The sequence below is a fragment of the Limanda limanda genome, chromosome 3 (assembly GCF_963576545.1).
Source record: "Limanda limanda chromosome 3, fLimLim1.1, whole genome shotgun sequence".
Classification (NCBI taxonomy): Eukaryota; Metazoa; Chordata; class Actinopteri; order Pleuronectiformes; family Pleuronectidae; genus Limanda; species Limanda limanda.
This window is the reverse complement of record NC_083638.1, coordinates 21318356-21339173: the sequence shown is the minus strand read 5'-3', so window position 1 is coordinate 21339173 and position 20818 is coordinate 21318356. Positions and strand designations below refer to the sequence as shown.

The window sequence follows — 20818 nt, the reverse complement described above, 5'->3', positions numbered from 1 at the left end:
AACTCTCCATTTTCACTCGTGCACCCAGGAATTCCTCCTCCCATGCCTGTATACTCTTCCCTTTCACATATCAGTCCCCATATCCTATCTCCATCTTCACCTTAAAAGCACCGTACTGTATATATATATATTATGATTATACAAGATTTTTTTTTTACTGTGAATGTTTTTGTGCTGCACCCCCATCCTATTCGGTAGTTTATTGGTTGCTCTCATGTGGAATGTTTGTGCTGAGCCAATCGAATGTTGTGTTTACATTAAAGCCACACTTTTCCTAACGAGCCCTGTGTCCTGAGTCTGATTTACAGTTTAAACACACGCTGACCTGCTTTAGTCTGCAGGTGTAACAAGGTTATACCAGGAAATTAGGCTGAACGTTATGAGAATGGAATGCTTCTTTTTAATGGTTTATTACCTGGTGAACACAGCTTTGTATTTAGTGTCAGAAACACGCATAAAAGATTGGGAACAGGTCTTCCATGGCACTAGGGCAGCACTCGGTGAAATGTGGCGGATGGCAGGGATCAGGAGCGCTCCGTTGTGCCTCTCAATTTATTAGGTTAAAAGTGTTTCATCATCACAGACAAGGAGCTATTCATATATTGAATGACTAGGCTGGATCAGCTGTCTGACCTGCTTCTGTCAGTTTAATGGGTATGATGTTCATTACTGCTCTGTTTCACCGACAGCCGCAGAGCTCCACTTCTCAGTCCCAGTGTGTCCTCGTTTCTCAGAGCCAGCCACAGGTTAAAAGGTTTTTCAACTCTCGCTGTCGCACAATTACACACAACCGCTTTTAATTACACATTTAGCAGAATATCCTCATATTTTACAATTTGCATTAGTTCTCCTGCCACGTAAGCACAAGCCCTGACTCGTAAACAGCTTTAATACGCACAGACATCAGCTGGGTGTGGGACATCAGGCAGTTGGAAAACATGTCTGCAATCTCCTGGGAAAGAAGAGTGTTTTTGTTTCCTACGTAAAAAAAAAAAAAGAAAAAAAGGAAAGAAATCCCCAGCCATTTGTCTGTGCCCTACCCACATCCATTTACACGGAACGCGGATTAAACCTGGATTGTGCAGAGAGCTCTTTAGTGAAATGCATCAAAAGGTGTGTGCTGCACAACAGTCACTGGTAACAAGCAGACTGGTTCAGGAGTTACAGCCTCAGCCTCTTGATATCTTCACTTCTGAAGTCGATACGCAGGGCCAGAACCTGCCGCACCTCAGCTGGCGTCAGCCGCCACGTCAGGGGGCCCGAGTTAGAGCCCCAGTAGTCCAAGATCTCGGTAACCTGCAACAGAAACAGGTACAAGTGAGCCAGTGTGAAGCAGATTCTTCAGTCAAGGTAGAACACTGGGTAAAGAGAAATGGTTAATTAATCACCCGCTCCAGGTTGAGGATGGTGGCCATCTGTGTGAGGCGAGCAAACTTATCCCTGATGGTCCAGGTGGTCACAGTGGTGAGGTACGCCACAAGAGACCGAAGCTCTTTATCGAACTGCAGCCCTCCGAGCTACAACAGAAGAATCAACACTGCGTAAAACAACAAACAATATGGACATGTTATTTATAGAGTGATGTTTTAATTAAGACTGAGGAGAATGAGAATGTATGTTGTGGTCTTCAGTAAAAGCCAAAGCTCAAAACAGGATAGGCTAACATGCCAAAAGGAGGCACCCTCTCCTGCAGACCTTCCTGGTCTCATTAATAAATCAGGGCTGGAGGCTTTTCATCATGTGATCCAGTGATGTGATGTGATTTGATGTGAGGCACAGGGAGCTCGCTGCCACCTGGTGGCTGAGCTCAGCTCCTCACCCTGCTGAATGAGCATTTGAGGACTGTCTTCTCCATCTCTATTGATATCAAGCTGGTCATGAGGCTGGTGAGGGTGTCGTAACTGACAGGAGAGAGGGCCGTCTGGTGAAAGAGCAAAGAAAGGGTTAAAAATAGCAAAGAAAGGAACATATGTTCAGGAAATATATAAAACAGTCGCTTGAACATTACAGATACCTTGAATTCTGCCATGAGCTGCTCCAAGTTAACGATGAGCTGCTGCACCCAGGGATCATTAGCTTCATAATCATTAAACTCCTCCTGTGAGGAAGAGCAGCAGTTACAGCGAAGTGTTTTATCGACCTCTGGTTTATTTGTGTACAGGATTCTGAGATCATTACCTCCTCCACGTTATGTGAGATTGCCAGGAAGCTACTGATCCACGGTTTGACCTGAGGCTTCACTGCTGTGGTGTTTAACTCAGTCAGACCCTCCTGAGAAACAAAATAACAAGGAATCAAACTGTGAACTCAGTGGACAAACAGAGTCTCATTGTAACACATGTGGTTCTTCATATTCACACCAAACAATTATTAAAATAGACAGATGCATTAACAAAATTCAAAAAGGCTGAACTGTGCAGCTGCTACATTGTCTCTATATAAAAATGGATGCCATGACAGGTCAGCAAAAAGAAGCAAAATCCTCTTGATTTCCCCCTGGTGAGTATAGGCCAAAACCTGCCTACTCCATGTTAGTGGAAAGGCAAACCCATGTCCGACAAATTGTCTCGTGATTGGTCACATCTTCTCCACACAAAAATCACTACCAATCAGATGCAGCGCAAGATGGCGGCACCTGCACCTGAGCTTCATTTTTGTATAACGGGAGGAAGTGGAAAAAGTGTTGGAATGAAATACAAAAAAGATTTTTCCCCATTCTGCAGCACCTACTGTGTAACACTGATAAGTGTGCACGTGTGTGTGTTGGTGTGTGCGTCTAACCTGTAACAGATCCTTGAACTTTGTAGATGTGTTGACGAGGTCGGACAAACAGCTTTCAATCTTGGCTTGTTCTCCAGAGAAGCCGCCCTGACTGAACAACTTGGAACAGTCGTTCTGCAGAAGAAAACAGAATTTGTAAAAAAGTATATTTTTGAGCAATGAGCCAAACTATCAACAATGTGATGTATATAAAAAAGGCGGAGTGTCGGTAAAGATGTGAATCTTACCTCCAGATTCCTCTTTAAAGTCGTGATATTCTCACTACACACCTCAACATTATTCAGAGTCACCTGAGATGGAAAGCAAAGAAGTGTGGATTAGTTCTTACAACCAGTAAGATTCGTTTAAAAGCTTTGAGAAAACTTATGTTACTCTTCACTCCCATAGTTTATTCCAGTAATTAGCAGTTCTCTGCTTTTATCACTGGCAAAATGTTGGACATTTTACAGCAGCACAGAACTGGTGGGGACACTGAGGCTGACACAACTGACCTGAAGTAATGTAGAAGCCCTATTTCCACTGGTAATTTAGTTTTTATCTCTTGAATATTTATGACTGCTGTCCTAGAAGCCACACACTCAGAATTAATAATGGTAACTCTTTGTTTTATGGGTCACATATTTAACAACTTGAATAAAATGAGTAGGCACTTAACAGCCACTAAAGCTGTGTCCATTTCTTTTATAATCAGAATCCAATAGTTAAGGACTTTGCTGGATATTATCAAGTAATTTACGGATAAATATCAGCTATGAGGAAACGATTATTGTAATAACTTGTACTGGCAAAAACTGACTCTGCAAAGAACTTTTGTGAAGGTTTTCTGGCATCAACTAAACTATTAATTTTTGTTAGAAAGACAATCTGACATTATTTTCTCATTTGTCTAAAAGAAATAAACAACAACATCAGAAAAGCTTTAAGGAAATTTCCACATTTTGGCTTCAGAGGTAAAACTAGTACACGACCATAAACACAGTGTGTCTTTGTTTCATTTGACATTTGACAAATGGGTTAAAAGGTTTTTGAAGTCGTGCTTCCTTCAGTGGAGAGCCATATTTTAAAAATTTAAGAACTTTTTACATTACTCAAATCAGAGATGGTTATTCAAGCATTTTACTCCTCACTTAAATTGCAGCGGCTTTCTTTAAGGACAACCTGCGCAAAAGCTGAATGAGTCCAACACAGCAGATTGTGACACACAAAGTTCTCAGTACTGAAATGCTGAAACAAAAACCAGCACAGCAAATATTAGGCTTAATGATCAGATACAGATTACAATATGTTTTATAGCTTTTCCACTGTAACAAAATCATCACTATAAGCCTTGTATCACTGTTGTGTTGAGTTGATCTATAAAATGTAGGTTTTGGTGTCATTAAAGACAACGTTTTGTTTATCTTAGACATTACTTAGTTAGTGGGTTTACAGGCATGTGTATGTGTGATTGTGACATTTCATGCATCTTACCAGAAACGCAGCCTTAGCGTGTTCAGCGCTCTCAATGCCCATTGTGTTGAACTTGCCCTGTTGCAAGCTGCTCTGCATCAGACTGACCGCGCTGCTGACGCCGCGCTGGATGTCCTGAAGCGTCGTGGCCGGGAAGCCCTGCCGCAGCTTATTGTACAACACCTCCCTGACAGGTGAAGAGAGGCGGACAGGGGGAGAATATATGATCAACCGTTTACATGGACTAAAAAAAAACGTCATCACTAGAAGCGATTTCCACTGTGAAACACCTGAAGTCCGACTCCAGCGCGGAGTTAGCGTGGTTGATCATGGCACACAGGCAGTCGATGCTGGAGCTGGACAAAGCTCTGCTGATGCACTTCTTCACAATGTAGAAACAGTCGTCCACCATACTGGAGGTCAGCTGTCCCTTTTCATACGTATCCATAGCAACAGCCTGAGGAGAAGCAAAACATTTTATTTTAAGAGTTTAATACATTCTGATAAGGCGGTATTATGTTCTACTATATTATTATTTGGGAAAATATTTATAATAAAACAATTTTCATGTTATCTACATTTGTGGCCTTCTATTTTTAAAAGAATCACATGGTTATTTCATTCAAACTTGGTATCTATCAATTAAATCACAACTCTCCATCAGAGGCACAGGTGTGTTTTGGTAGAAGATGTACGATCAAATATATAAACATTGAACTATACAAATGACCCTATAAAAAAGGGAGTAGTTTACCTTGCTTACAGACTCCCTCATGTAATATTCTTCCATTGGAACATAGAAGCAGATCAGCTCCTGCATTGTTGTACTCAGCAGGCAGTGTTTCAACAGCGTCTCCACATTCTGCTGATGTTCTGTTCAAAAATATGAGAAAACAATATTACAATGGAGTCCACTCAGGAGTGATCTCAGACTCATGGACTCATCTTTGTTTCAAAAATCACATGTAAGTATAAATCTACCCTGTGTGATGCTCCGAGCGTCTCCAACTTCGAAGTCGGCCATCATGCGGCGCCGTAAAAAGCGCAGGTAGAGCTCTGACCGTGCGTTCATCAAGGTTACTTCTGCCAGCACAGGGTCCAGCTCCCTGTTCACGTGAGACAGAGGAATGAACCCAAACCACACAGAGACAAACATCGAGGGAAATAAAGCATGTTGCTGTAACACTCAAATACCTGGGCTCGATTGTCTCCCCTGGCATGCCCTTCATCATGTTGCCCTGCACAATCTGGAACTACAGGAGGGATTCAAGGTCACAGTTAGAACAGGTGAGTCAAAATACAATCCGGCTCAGGGCCCAGTTGTTTGTATGTTAGCAGTTTTACCATTAAAATGTGCTTTTTGAAAGATTCTAGTGAACTTTGATTTCTTAAAGCAGGTTCATAATTATTCACCAGACATCCTTCGTAGTCCGAAGAGCTACACATTCCACAGTAAAGTGTGTAAAGAGATGACACATTGCTTAACACAATAATCAACTGCCACAGTGCATGCTTTTAACCTGATAATGGCCAATTAACCTGAATTAGAGGAGCAGATTCTAACCTTGTTGTGGTATCCTCTCTGCTGGATGAACTTGTCGACTATTTTTTGAGCCTGTCGGTCACATTCCTGCTGGAGGTGAGTGATGAGTGTGTACAAATGCCCTGGACCATAATACGTCTCCACTATAGGCTGATGAGTCTCAATGACACGAGCAATGCCTGTAAACACACCCCAGTGCATTAGTGGAGTTTGCACCAGGCAATGAAAGAAAAATAATATACAGAGAACCGAAGTTATTATCAGGTCTGTTTTCTCACCTTCCAACAGCAGCGTCAGTGTGTCTGCAAAGACCAGCAGTGCTCTCTTCTCACCCAGGTCACCTCCTGTAGCGAGAAGCAGGTTTTCCTCGGCTTTGGAGGCAAGCTGTGTGAGGGAGTGTGAAAAACACAGACAGAATCAAATGGGAATCAAGTGGGTATCAAAACCCTGCTTTGTAACATATCCTTGACTATCGCTGTATAAAAGATGATTTAGGAACCTAAACATGAATGTTTTCTCATTTTGTTACGAGCAGAAACTTGTATTTACAGAATCAGAACAAGCTAAGCATCTAGCTGACACTAAAATATGAGTGTAACATCGTGATTAACTGAAATACAGGTTTGAATTTACAAGCAACAAACAGGAAAAAGTGTGTATGTTTTGCAACAGCGAATAATAACAAAGTCTTAGAGAGCATGTATCGCAACCAAAGCTGCACATTACTGTTAATCTGTTATTTCAACAGGAGGTGTTCACAAATTCTAAAACTGCATCTGGATGCAGAATCTTCCATTGACCATCAGAATAGACATAAACAACCAGGGATCACAGATGTCTGGCATTCAATAAGTGAATTGTGATGAAAAAAGTAAAACGTATTGCCCTGTTTTGGCGTTAAGAAATCCATAAAAGCATAATTGATCAGCAACTAAAACTAAAAAATATACCCATGGCCCCAATTTTCAATATTGTGGACTCGATTTAAAAACCAGACAGGACTGAAAATGCAAAAACCTCTTGAGAGGTAGTGGGAGAATAAAATCAGACAAGAGACTCTTTAACCACTAGATTTACTCTTTGAGGAATTACAACCAGCAACCGTCTTACCACAAACCTTTCCCACAATTGAGCATGTCTCGGGGAGTTCACTACTGACCTGACTGCAGAGATATTGACCGAAGCGGGCGATGCCCTGCTGGTGGAGGCCCAACAGAGGGAAGATCTTGAAAAACCTTTCCACCTGTGCAAGATCAACTGCTGCTACAGCTTCATCCAGCTTCTGAGCAACTATGACCTTCAGCTTCTGCTCGGCCTCCTGCAGCATGACTAAGCTGGCGTCCACAACACTGCCTGTGGAGACATGAGGGTGTCAGGTGATGGGAAAAATGTACAGGAATATATTCGACACAGTATAGTAGCAAACAGTGAACTGAAAATGTTTTTATTTTTAATAAGATCTTTGATAGCTTGTAGGAGTCAATAACAGTTTGAAAAGCACAACTGTTTTTCTATTATTATTATTATTATGTATAAATTAAAAGTGAATATTGTACAAAAAAATCTTTATTGCAGCATTAGACTGTATTCTGAGCAAGTTTGATAGAAAGGTAGGGGCTTCATACTTTCTTCTCCCTGCCTGCTCAGCTCTATAACCGACTGGTCCAGAGAAAGGTAGCGGTGGATGTGGGCAGCCGCCTGCTCAAAATCCTCGTTACGCAGAGCCGTCTGCACGCCGTCGGTGCAGAACTTCAGGTCGAGGATATCATCAGCACGCTGGATGACGTTGTACAGCCGAGTCTAAAGAAAATAAGACATGCTCATTAATGCAGCTCAATGCAAAACTCTCTTCTTTGAATATCAAATGTAAGCAGACCTCATGAGTGTGTGTTTTTACCTTTGCCAGGTCAAGCTGTCGGACTTTGCGGCTCACGTTTTCAGCCAGGCTGCAGGTAAATGTGATCATGCCTGACAGTTGACTGGCGTCTCCTCCGATCAACTGCAGGTTGGGCCTGACATGATAACAGACCACATTTTACACAGAACAAATCATTTTTATCAAGCTCACAATTGATGTTGAAGCTCAAATCAAAGATGATTATGATTGTATGTTGCAACTCTCTAATCTGTACAAACTGTACCCCATCCTCTGCAGTGCCAGCATCTTGGTGTGAATGGACCCCTCCTGCCCCACTAGTCTGTCCAGCTCAACCTCCACTTCTGTCTGTAGTGAACAGAACACAAAACATGTCACAAGTCCCATTAGTTAAGCCTCTAAAAAAGATATTGACTATTGATCAATTAAAATCTGAAAGATCTACGCTGTAAAGATCTTTACTGGGCTGTAAATTGATTTTTTAAAATCAATGTAGGGCTATTTTTATTCAAAATAAATTATTCTTATCAGTAAAAGCAGATGTAATGTATACACAACTATTTATTTCAACTACTCTCTCTTAATAAAGTAACTTTTGGGTAGTTTAATATTGAATGTCTTCATTGTCTTTAGTAAAATATTTCAGTGTTCTTTGTGCAATTATTCAAAACTGCATACCCTTTTTATATTTATTTTGTGTACTTATTTAATATTTGTAAGTATTTATTTGCACCTTAAATGTTCATACGTTGTGTATTTACTTGTTAAAATACTTTGAAATGAATACAAACTTAATGAATAGCTTTGTGCTGCTCTCTCAATTTGCCTGTTTTTCTAGTAAAAGCTGACTGAAAAGCACAATAATTACTTGTACTTTCTTGTACCTGTGCAAATGTCATAACACATACATCTATCCAAGTCTCATATTTTATAAGATTGTTTGCTTAGAATGTAAATTCCTAAATGTAAAAATGTTGAATAGCTGAGGCTGTCAGATAAATACAATGTATTTCCCTCTGAAGTCTAGTGAAGTATTAAGTAAATCAGTACTTGTGTAAAAGTACCACTGCTTGGTAGTGGGGTGTTTATTTGTGTTGTGGTCTTAATAACAGGAGAACACCATTTAACCATTTAAAGATAAATACATAAAAAGTCAAAATATGATCCACATCCTGGAACCTGTTCAGGGTGTTTGACAGGTGTTGTGGGGTATTTTGTACCCAGATAATTTGGTGTCTTCCGCATTGAGTACAAAACAGTAAGTAGACTTTAACCCTGACCTGCAGGGACTCGATTGTTTCTTTTGGTTTATAAATTAATTGTTAAAGTTGTGTCTCTGGTGTTTTAAACCAGCAGCTTCCCGGATGTTTACGTGGAGTGACACGGTGACCGTGTGTCCACGTCACCTCACCACCGCTAACAGGTCGTTTGATACGAACCTCCTCCACGCAGAGCTGCTGGTAAACCCCCTCCAGGTCCTCCAGCTCCGTCAGCCCACAGATGGTGTCCATGCTGATGGAGGACACCGGGCCGGAGTCACATCTTCTGGCCGCTATGGTTCCACTGTCCGCCATCTTCCCTCCACAGCAACACTGCGTCGCAGGGAGGCGGGCCCTGAGTTTGATCTGTCAGGCAGCGTTTGAAGACGAGAGTCACAGAGACGCTGCTTTTTCACGCCAAATCTACGTGAACGCGTCTCCAGGCACTAAGTTAATATTTTATTTAAGCGTCGATACCATGAATTCAGATACCACCATTAGAGACAAGCTGTGGCAGCAGAGTAGCCACCTGACAAGACAAACTCTGGGTTTCACGTAGAGTGGTTCACGCATGCGCAGTACAATTATCGTTTACTCCTTTTCAAGTCTGCTTTGAAATAATGTCCCCTAGTATTATGTTAATATGCGGCTTTGGTCTCATGAACAAAGACAGATTAACCTGAGTTGACTTCCTGATTGGTCACGTAATGCATTACTCCTTCCTCCTCATTAGAACAGTGGACAGTATTTACCCAACGCACATTGATAAACCCATGGGACCAGCAATACTAACCAGTTTCCGTAGTGTAGTGGTTATCACGTTCGCCTCACACGCGAAAGGTCCCCGGTTCGAGACCGGGCGGAAACATTCTTTATACTTTTTTTACCTCACATCCGGCGAAGAGTTGTCTACAATGGTCAAACCATAATATTATTTTTTAGTTTTTCTCTGTTAATGAGCTGGTGTTACTCCAATACTACTCCGATGTTAACAAACAGTCAAATAACAATTCATTGAATTTTTACACAGACACTGCAGGAACAGCTATGTGTGTCACACCCTCACTAACACGTTGTCGGTTACTGGTCAATGTGATTTGTTGTTTTTGAACAGAAATTATATAATTGTCTATTACACTATAAATGATCATGGGAATATATAAGGTATGTTAGCTCTAAGTTGTCAGTTTCCGTAGTGTAGTGGTTATCACGTTCGCCTAACACGCGAAAGGTCCCCGGTTCGAGACCGGGCGGAAACATTCTTTATGTTTTTATTATATACTGTGAATTACATTTTGTACATTTTGAAACTTTACACATGTTGGACAAACTAGACACGGGGAAGTTGCCACACACGGGGAAGTTGCCACGCACTCCTGTCTCTCCCTCTCTCACACACACTAACACACAGCGACTGATAGTGGTCAACATAATTTAATCTTTGTAAACATAAATCATATGTGCTGAGGATAGTTGATACAAATACAGGAGGTGCTGATGAAAACACTTGTGCTGCTTAGGCTTCTTAATCATTATAGATTTTTTAATTGAGCAAATACATCTAATTTTTTTCAAAATACTCTCTTCAACAATTGTTTATCTCTAGACTTGTATTTTAAGTTTTACTCCTGCAGTATTTTCACCTCCTTAAAATGGTTACATCTTCTGTACCATAATTTTAAAGGCTATGTTAGTCTAATGCACAACTATTGCCTAAGTAAAAGTACCATAAGTATTAGCAGCAAATCGTAGTATTAAAGTAAATTACATGTGACTTTCCTCTGACATATTATTATGAATAACACAATTAGATGACTAATACTGAGGCATCAGTGTGTCAGCAGCATGAGCTGCTGAAGGTAGCGCTAGTTTGAACTACATGTTTATATACAGGGACACCAGCTAAATCTTAGGGGTTGTGGGATGATAAATGAGACTGGAAATAAAAAATAAACAAAGTTCTGATAGAAATGTGTTCTCAAATTTGAACAATAATTTGACACAAACCCTGGTAGAAGTTAAGGGAAAGATAATGACATTAAAATAAATTATTCCGTGTTGAACTGTACCAGTGCAGAGCTGCTCCCTGTCCCTTGCGCCCCCTGGTGACCGTCCGTGTGGACAGCTTCAACTTCCTGGCGACCTCTCTGGGATGTTTAACCCGCAGGTGTCTCAGCAGAGTGCTTCCCTGCTGTTTGGCCTGGAGGCCGGAAGGATTTAAAGAAGCACCAAGCGGCTCGTGGCTCCGGCTGCCTCCGCCGGGTTGTCCACACAGCTCCGGCCCATTTACTGTGCTCTGTGTTTTCTATTGAAAAGGCAATCCTTGTTTTTGTCTTTTCTTCCTTTTCTCCTCACATACTTTGGCCGTGTAGACGCTGTGAGGAGCACTGCCCCCTGCAGGATGAAATGTAACTAACACGGTTCATATTTTCATACATAGCCCTCAATCATGAAGACAAAATAGGACCAACAATACAATAGTAAATGTGACCATGTGAGCTGACTTACCAGTTATGACTTGGCTAATAAACATAGGCCAATATTTATATCAAATGCAGAAAAAGATTGAATTTACAGAATAAACATGCAGGAGTGATGGATTTATGTTTAACATTATACATGTATGTTTATTTCTTAATTCAAGCTCTATATATTTATTTTATTTTAATTCATATTATTTTGGTAGTCTATGGTTTAACCATATTTAAGTCGATAAATATCAGCAGATTTATGGGTAGATATTAATGGGTAGAATTCATTTGACTTTCTCACCCAACAATCAATCTGGCTCTAATGTTCAGGGTGCCTGTAGGTGAAGATTATCATTGTCCTTGCTAAGTCTAGAACAACACTGGGCAAGAGCATATTATTCAAAAAGGTTTGGATATTTTAAAAATGTATTAATGATTTGATCAATACTCCTTTTCAAATACACAAACAGGGTTTGCTGGCAAGTACAGGAACAAAACTTTTTTTTACAGTAGTACACAACCAAGGTCTGACCAAAGGCACTAAATGAGGACAATTGTATTTATTAAAGGAAATGGTTGTCAGGCAGATGAACAGTAAAGTTACCCAATCAATTAAAACAACAGTTAAAGCGAAACAAGATAAATATAACAGCTTTTAACATAAATTCACACGCTGAAAACACAAACACTGAACAGAATTAACTGAGGGAAACCTTCTCCACATCGAAACATAAATAAATACAAAATGTCTTCCTTACACAGACAAATGTAAGGTCATTTTTTGCAGTGAGCTGGCTGGTACAAGCATTGCACTGCATATTAAATAGGTGGCATTTTATCAGTTTTCAGTGCAAAAAACAAAATGAATACAACTGTCAACAAGATGGTGAAAAGTCAGCTGGAATGTATTTTAAAAGTGGTGGGTTGTGGATCATCCTGCAGGCAAATGTATTAAAAACACTAAATGTAAACTTGATTCAGGGTTTTTGGAAAGCACTGTAGGGAAAGCGTGAGGTAAGCGTGCATCTGTCTTTAATATTATTTAGGATATTCAGCAGAACTGAGATGCAGTGAGCGACTATAACAACCGCAAACCAACACTTCCTGCCTCGTTGTGTAAACACGTTGGTGAGACACGCGTTTCTACTCTCACGCACGTGGAATCCAGTGGTTCTACTCAATGAAAAGCTCAGCAATGATTCAGGATGACTGTTGCAAAACAGGGTGGGGTGGTGACCCCCCCCTGTCTGGATTTATACATCTGTAATAACTTTAAATGCATAGACTGATGAAACTCAATCTTGTAAAAACAAAGGAACATGTAAACACATGTAAACAAAATTTTGAAACATTTTTATCTCTGGCTGTATTAAGAACTTTGACAGTTGAACAATGAAGGGCGCTTTTTAGGACAAACCTGTTTCTGCTTATGTAAATTTCCAACCTGTTACTCCACCTATAATCTGTCCTATGTGTAAAACCAACAGGTGGCTGGTAGTTTCCTCCTTCAGTCACTTTCAGCGGTTAAATAGATGACCAATGGTGACAAGTCTTTACAGCAGAAAACAGGTACTAACAATCCTATAAATCCATCTGAGCCAATTCACCTAAGTCTTTATGTTTGTTGTGTGTTTGTGCCAAACAGTCAATATGGACCCAAATATCACTACAAATGTGGAATCTGTGTTTCACTATCACCCTCCTGCTTGACGTCATTTATTTAATATTGCTGAAAATACAAAGAAGAGGCTGGCGTGGTTAGAGAGGGTTAAATGTGTTTGATACCATGAAAACTAATCCAGCTCACAACAGTTGGTACATCTGAAAAGCAGGAAACTACAACTTCATACTTCCTCTGTTGGCATATACGGTTTAAGTGATACTCTAAAGTTTAATTTAAAATAATCACTGTAAGAAAGGGGGATTTTGAGGGGCAATGCAACAAATCAGACATTTTATTATTCCTTTCTCTACATAGCTTATTGTAATCCCTGGTATTTTATGTGTGTCACGGCAGTTTCTAACATAAAACCTACAAGCCCTTCTTGCAATATTTTCAACAATTTCAATCTCTGCTTATTATTACACTTTTTTTTAAAACTACACAGCTCCAGTATTCATTATCTGAATTATACACAGGCTGATCTCCACTGGTTTGTGATTTGTATTCTGACAGTGATCCTTCTGCAGCCGGCGAAGGATTTTGTTATTCAAATCACCCTCATGCTTTGTTATTCACATTCACGGCTGTGGTAAACACAATGTGCTTTTGGTGTTGGGAGAACATAACACCCAAATATTTTGAAAATATATTATGTTCAGTAGAGATTCAAATGTTGGACTGTAAATTACAGTCAGATTTGAACCTCACAGTGTCTGAATTAACACCTTGTACAGACTGTGCTGGACACAAACATTTCGTCAGTGGTTATTTACAAACTCTTGTGATTCTCAAAAATTTCTCATGACTCAGATATTTGAATGTTTTCGGATTCAGTGGTATATGCTTGAGCACCGGGTTAGCATGTCTAGCAGTTTTTTTCCATAGATACTGAAACCTCCAACTCTTCACCTGCTGGTTTGATAATTTTCCTAAGAATTCCCGAAAAGGAGAAAAAAAAGACAAAAACATTCTGGCATATCTTAAGGATAAAGTACTTATTTTGCTGTCTACATTCATGTACCCACGCAAACTGTTTAGAGTGAAAATATTGTGAGATATTCTCTTGTTTTTGAGAGCTGAGCAGTTTTGATTTGGGCCAATATTTGACAAAGGTGTGGTGATTTAATAACATGCGCCACATATCAGTCTTGTTTGGGAGCAAATTTGTAGTCACGACTCCACCAGTTCGTTAAATTGTCTCATAAAGCGAAAGAATATCTGATCATTGTGGATCATGTCTACTTTTTTGGCATGGTAGACTTTGGCACACTTAAATCAATACAGAGCTTTCTTTTGAAAATCTGAATAATGGAGCTGTGAATGACAATTGAGTGTAAAAGCAAATAGCAAATGTGAGGGTACAAGCATCTGCGACACATTTATATTCTCTCAATCAAAATATTCGGATCAAAGTGTGAAAATACAAAGTAGTCGTGTGTAATGTAAACTGCCAAAGCAGCAGAATTAAAGGAGCGACATTCAGAGCCCAGTTTAGTCAGACGTGTAGTAGATGCACTGGTTCTATAAATATAATTAGTTCTTATTTCTCTGCAGAGCCTCACACAAGTTGTGGTTGGGATCCGGCTCCTCACTCATGATCTCAACACACTCCCATTCTCCGCTACAGCTGGAGCGCTTCACGGCCTCCACCACCGTCTGCACATACAGACCATCCTCAAATGTTGGTGCCATGGCAACTGGTCCTTGCGCCCATGACCTGCGCTCCTCGTGAGCCTGAAAAGACTCTCGCAGTGCCTTCACCATGGAGCTCAGCCCCCGCAGGTGAGGCAGGGGCATCTCTTTCAACTCTGGCCCCACCCATCCGCTGTCGCCTAGCAACAGCTCCTCACCGTTACTCCCGTTGCGTTGACCATACAGTTCTGTGCCTCTGGCAACCAACCTGCCAGTGGATCCAACCACCATAACCTCGTGCACGAACGACCCCGGCATGTTGAAGTTCAGGGTCACGGTGCAGCACACACCACCAGAGCGAGAGCCAGTTCCACCCATCAACATTTGGAAGAAGCAGAAATCGTCACTGGTGACGCGGCGGATGCCTCGGATCAAACCATTCTGTTGTACAAAAGTCCGCAGTAAGCCGTGCACGCGCTGGGCTCGGGCACCAGTCAGGTAACTTAAAAGGTCGATGATGGCAGAGCCGACAGTGTGCAGACCACCTCCTCCCATCAGCTCCTCGCAGGTCCAGCCGTACGACTGGTCCAGGAGGCTCGGGCCGTAGACCCGGACATCGCACACCTGCATTTCACCCACATACCCCTCCACCAGCAACTGACGCATCGCAACAAAGGCTGGCAGGAAGCGCAGGGTATTACCCATAATGCTGAGCAGCTGGGGATAGTATCTGGCGGCAGTCACCATCTTGAATGAATCCACAGCAGTCGCAGCTTTCTCACACACAACATTCTTTCCTATACCTGCAGAGAGAGAGAGAGAGAGAGAAACGGATAGTTGTGGTAAATTTCATAAATGGTATCTAAGGTAAACCCAATAAAAATACAAAAGATTATAAATTCTGAGACACAGTCTTCCCACGTAAACAACTTTCATAATGTTTGGTAGTTTAACAATAAATGTTCTTCTTTCAAATACTGGCACATGTTGCAGGTAAAGGGGGTGAGTTTCGTTTTAACTCACTCTGATTCTTAATTTGTCTTTAGTTACTATGTTCACACTAAATTTTAGACACTTTCAGTACAAATTGATTACGGCTCTCTGAACAGCAAAGTGTAGGTTTAATTGCACCATGCTGTTTTTGGAACTACATTCGTTTTAGCTAGATATACCTTTAAAATGACAACTATAGTGTGTACAGTTTGGGTTTCTAAAGTATATACTAGTTAGTATACTAAATATCATATGAAGTTGCGGTGAAGTTGTGGCTCCAGGGTCCACTTCCTACGGTGTTGTTTGGACAAACAAAAAGTCAACTTTCACATGTGTTAGCAGAGGGTCTTAGCGGAGTGGGTGTGGACAGTTTTTATCTCCGGAGATCGGCAGCCTTCACTACCCCTTCGAATCAGTGTCGTGGATAAATCCTTCGGTGGGACAAACTCAGGAAGTTGCAACTAAAACAGGAAGCTGAAGTCAACACTCAGGAATTCCATCAGATACAGTAAGTTAACTTTACACATCTACTCTCCTCTGATACAGTGTGTTAATTATTGCATCAGTTTTACGAGCAGAAGGTGTGGTTAATTGATAAGACTGAAAAATTGATAAGCTTTTCCCCCCTCCAATGACTGCATTTTTTTGTAGGTTACAGCTGTGATCTCCATTAGTTAATATCTCAAGCATAAACCCTGAGAAATATATTACAGGAGAAGAAAGTTCAGTTCCAGTAGAAACATGTCTTAGTGAGTAATGTCATCATAATTGTCATCATAGTCAAAAAAAATTCAAATCGGTTCCACAGTTGACCTGCCACGCCCAGTCAGGTCGTATTTGAAGTTTGTGTTGCTCAGACGCTCATACAGTGTAAGAGGAATCGGAAAATCTGAAGAAATTGTTGTGTTTTTGGTAACCCAATATATTAATTCAGCTGTTTATCCAATAATATCCACCGATATTCAGTGTTGTATGTTTTATGGTTTGTAATAGACTGCATGTATGCAAGCTCAGCACATATGTTAATTGTAAAAGTATAAGTCTCCACACTTAGGTGTACGAGGATGTATGACAGTTCTGTAAAAGAGTATGTTCATTCACAAGCTCTCACCCAGTGCTTTGACAGCAATCTGCCTCGTCATTGAGGGAGGAATATAGATGCAAACGAGGTCGACATCCTGGTGCAGCAGGACGTCATCAGATCGGCTGGTGTGAAATGGTATTCCAAGCTCCTTGGCCAAGCAGCCTGCCTCCTCTTCGCTTCGGCCCCAGAGCGCATGAACCTCGAAGCCCTCAGCTTTCAACAGTGGGACCAGCACCCGGGCTGTGCTCCCTGTGCCAAACACACCCACTCCTGGCAACATGGCAGCGCCATTCACTGGGACCTCAGCTGAGAACCATAGTCAGACTCTCCAGCATCCTAGGGGCCTGGGATCCACTTGTCTGTCACCGTTGTGACCGTTACTGTTAATTCTGGATGAATTTATCTGTAAAAAATGAGCAGAGTATTAAAGCTGTGTGACACCTACAAAATCGCTTGTTCATACATAACGAAAAAACTATTTCTGGGTTAAAATTATTGTTGCTTTAAAACATAAAAACACAAAAATCGTTGCTTTCTTTTTAGTTACGTGAAAAAAGGACAGTACAAGACGTAATTAAGTCTATACAACACTCATATGATAACTGAAACAACAGATCGTAACTTCCGTCATGGCACAGTATCTATGTAATTGATTTGATTTATCTCCCAGCTCTAGTGACTATACAAACAAACAGGACAGACATATCTGATGGAGGCTCAGTCCAGTTTTTCTTATCTCCAGTCTCTGACAGAGACTTTCATTCTGTCCTGCTACATAGTCAGCATACCATTCCTCACATATCCCACACCCACCAAAAGTAAACGTCATCTCTATCTCTGCAGCACTTGTAAGTTATGTCTGTGTGCGCGTGTGACCTTATCCATGTTAAGGATACGTCATTCAGTGAACTAAACAGAACATAACAGGGTTCATTCTGCTACTTGTTCACACACTTTAATAGGAAATACTGTGCAGCTCAGTTGACCTGAGGCCCTGACTCCTCTTTTACCTTTGGTGATTTCCTGGTCTGACTCTTTAGAACCTGTAAGTCCTGTGTGGATTTGAGTCATAGCACCTGTCCACAGATTAAGACCTGCACCGATCAGCTGATTAACTGATTAGTAAAGCACTGTCGAAACATTGCCCATTTCATGTAGGAGGAAATTACACCTGGTATTTTCCTACACTGGGGATATTTATGTTCTGAGGCGTGTTGGTGGTTGAAAGCTGCATCGATGGATGAGCAGTTTTATTACCTAACTGAGGAATAATGTGGTGGAGCAGATAATTAATAATTATGTTATGTACATGTATTCCTGGGAGAAGAGTTGATATTAAGCTGGCTTGGTGCCTCACTTGGGTGATGTGACACTGAGTGTGTTTGAGTAAGTCTGAGCCTGTGTGTGTGTACCTGTGCACCTGCATTACCCTTGTAACCAGAGCTCAAACAAACACACGTTTACAAGGCTGACAGCAAGTTGAACAACCCCCTCTTCTCTCTGTCACACACACACACACACACGCACACGCACACGCACAAACGCCAGTGAAAACCTAGCTGTGCTATTGGTCAGATAACAAAGCCACGCCACCCTGGTTTCGCTGTGTGGATCGATAATAGCTGGATTAGCGATTATTACTGTGATATCACAAACACACAGACAGCGGCCGACATGTTGTATCTACCAGTCGCATACTGGTAATGTGCTCCGGATGTAACCACGGCTCCCAGTCCCCAGCTAGCCCCACTCAGCTGCTCCACACTGGGCTTATTGATAACGTTAGCTAGCACGTCCAGCTAGCCGGCTAGCGAGCCGCAGAGCCAGTCAAAACAAACTAGCAACAAACCCTCGTACTTGGTCGTGGTTAGTATCCAGAGTTAGTGTGTGTGTGTGTGTGTGTGTAGACAGAAACACAGTGAGGTGGTATCTACCTTCAGGAACCAGCAGCAGCAGCACAGGCTCCGGTGGAGGAACTGGGAGCTGAGTCGGGCGCTGCCCAGTTGCTAATGGTAACTTCAGGACGACAGGCAGCAGTGAGGGGGGGGGGGGGGAGAGCCGGAGATAGTGCACAGGCTGGAGATGGGTCACCGGCGGAGAACTCACACACACAGGCCGACACACCACAGTGAAGAATGAGGACTAAAGTGAGACGTGTTGCTTTATGTTAGAAACAGGTCCAAATCCATTTGATAAGCACGGAGGCCGTTTTATACGTGACGTTTTTAATTGAAAGGTATAGAGCAGTGGTTCTTAACCTGGGTTCGATCGAACCCCTGGGGTTCGGTGAGTCACTCTCAGGGGTTCGGCAGGGCTCAAGACACACACAGTATATCCCGGTTCACACTAGCAATGTCAGGCCGTTTTTTGTAGGCCTTCAAAAAATTGGCTGCCAAGAATTTCGCAACACACAATTTATCTTCGCCGTGTTAGATTACAAATATTTAGTTGATCAGTAAAAATGTGTTACACAAAATAAATTCAGCCCACTTGCATTATTTGTGACGTCTGCTTGGCCATCATAGGCTGCAGCTGATCACGACACACTGCTTAGCTTTGATATCTGTGCTGCAGGGAACTTGGTGCGCTCAGTGGTCGACTTGTGGCTGTTGTGATTGTACGTCATTTGTGATTTTATTTTAATCTTTCAATCCCTTCATACTAACTATGTCGAGCAAAAAAAGAAAGTGGTTGGACGAATACGTACAATATGGATTCACGTGTATTAAGGAACGTGATGGGTCCTCAATGCATGATTTGCAATGCCAAGTTGAGCAATTCTAGTCAGGCACCGGCAAAACTAAAGGAACACTTCCTAAAGCTGCATGGAGATTGGAAATACAAGAACACAACGCTCGCTGAATTCAACGTGAAGAGAGCCAGATTCAATGAAAAGGCTACTCCGCCTGTGCTCGGCATGTACCCATTGACAAACCGATCCTCACAGCATCGTACGAAGTTGCGTACCTGATCGCAAAGCAGGACAAACCACACACCATTGGTAAAACACTCGTAAAACCAGCTGCTGTGAAGATGGTGAATATCATGATGATGAAGATAAGTTATCCCAAATTCCTCTTTCAAATGACACTATCAGCAGCAGAATAGACGACATGAGCGATGACATCTTGGCTCAAGAAGTTGCAGATCTGATTTCCAGCCATGCTGGGACGACACTCTGGTTTTGGAGCGCTGGTGAAATCTGATGCACCACACATAATTTTTACGCACTGTGTTCTGCACAGGCATGCGTTGGCAACAAAAACCTTTCCTCCAAACTGGCCGAAGTATTAAAAACTGTAGTTGAATCTGTGAACTATGTGCGAAATAGTGCTGTGAAGCACTGCATCTTCAAAGAGCTGTGTAAGGAAATGTGCTCTGAGTTCTAGGTACTTCTGTACCATTCTAACGTTCTGAATCGTGTTTTTGCCATGCCTGTGGAATTAGCCCTGTTTTTGCGAGAGTACGAACATTGTCACGCAGATTAAGAAAAGGAACAGACTTTGTTGCGAAAATGATATGAGAGTGGCACTTGCCAAGGTGAAGCCGCGCATTTCTGAACTTGTATCTGGAAGGCAACAGCAAAAGTCACATTGATTTGCAGTAAATATTCATTGAGTTATGTTTTTGTGTGAAATTCAAGTTTTGTTCTTTGAACACAGTTCTTTTGTGTGCAACTGATGCATGGTTCATTTTGTGCACTAAAAAATATATACCTATATTTTGAAGAAATCCTATTTTATTTTTACAATTACGAAGGGTTCGGTGAATGCACTGCTGAAGCTTGCAGGGTTCAGTACCTCCAATGAGGTTAAGAACCACTGGTATAGAGAGAAGTTAAAAGACAAAACTGCCACACAGGAGGACAAGATAGAGACACAGAACGATTACAGATGTACACAAATGACCACATAGAGACATACAATGACAACAGACACAAAAAAAGACAATGAAGATGCAGTAAATGACCACACACAGACATTAAATGACCACATAGAGAAATAAAATAACCACACTGACACTCCAAAGGACCACATAGACATAGAATGACCAAAAATACACTTAAA

At 41.5% G+C, this 20818-nt stretch overlaps 2 protein-coding genes and 2 non-coding genes across 4 annotated transcripts; 2 read left to right on the top strand and 2 right to left on the bottom strand.

Moving 5' to 3' along the window:
- Positions 1-377: 377 nt before the first annotated feature.
- On the bottom strand, positions 378-9235 carry cog4 (component of oligomeric golgi complex 4). The gene is made up of 19 exons (XM_061067792.1): positions 9089-9235; positions 7915-7997; positions 7671-7785; positions 7399-7573; positions 6933-7126; positions 6052-6157; positions 5795-5952; positions 5425-5483; positions 5212-5336; positions 4985-5103; positions 4521-4687; positions 4252-4417; positions 3009-3071; positions 2782-2895; positions 2179-2271; positions 2015-2098; positions 1820-1921; positions 1389-1517; positions 378-1296 (listed from the first exon to the last, which is right to left on the bottom strand). Exons 1-19 carry the CDS (start codon positions 9221-9223, stop codon positions 1162-1164), a joined length of 2322 nt encoding a protein of 773 aa, XP_060923775.1. The 5' UTR covers positions 9224-9235; the 3' UTR covers positions 378-1161.
- Positions 9236-9703: 468 nt separating this feature from the next.
- On the top strand, positions 9704-9776 carry trnav-cac (transfer RNA valine (anticodon CAC)). The gene has a single exon. It is a non-coding gene; the product is annotated as a tRNA-Val (tRNA).
- A 318-nt stretch (positions 9777-10094) lies between these two features.
- On the top strand, positions 10095-10167 carry trnav-aac (transfer RNA valine (anticodon AAC)). The gene has a single exon. It is a non-coding gene; the product is annotated as a tRNA-Val (tRNA).
- A 1689-nt stretch (positions 10168-11856) lies between these two features.
- Positions 11857-18750, bottom strand: gfod2 (glucose-fructose oxidoreductase domain containing 2). Its single transcript, XM_061067878.1, has 3 exons — positions 18686-18750; positions 16779-17154; positions 11857-15477 (listed from the first exon to the last, which is right to left on the bottom strand). Exons 2-3 carry the CDS (start codon positions 17029-17031, stop codon positions 14576-14578), a joined length of 1155 nt encoding a protein of 384 aa, XP_060923861.1. The 5' UTR covers positions 17032-17154; positions 18686-18750; the 3' UTR covers positions 11857-14575.
- Between the last annotated feature and the right edge of the window lie 2068 nt (positions 18751-20818).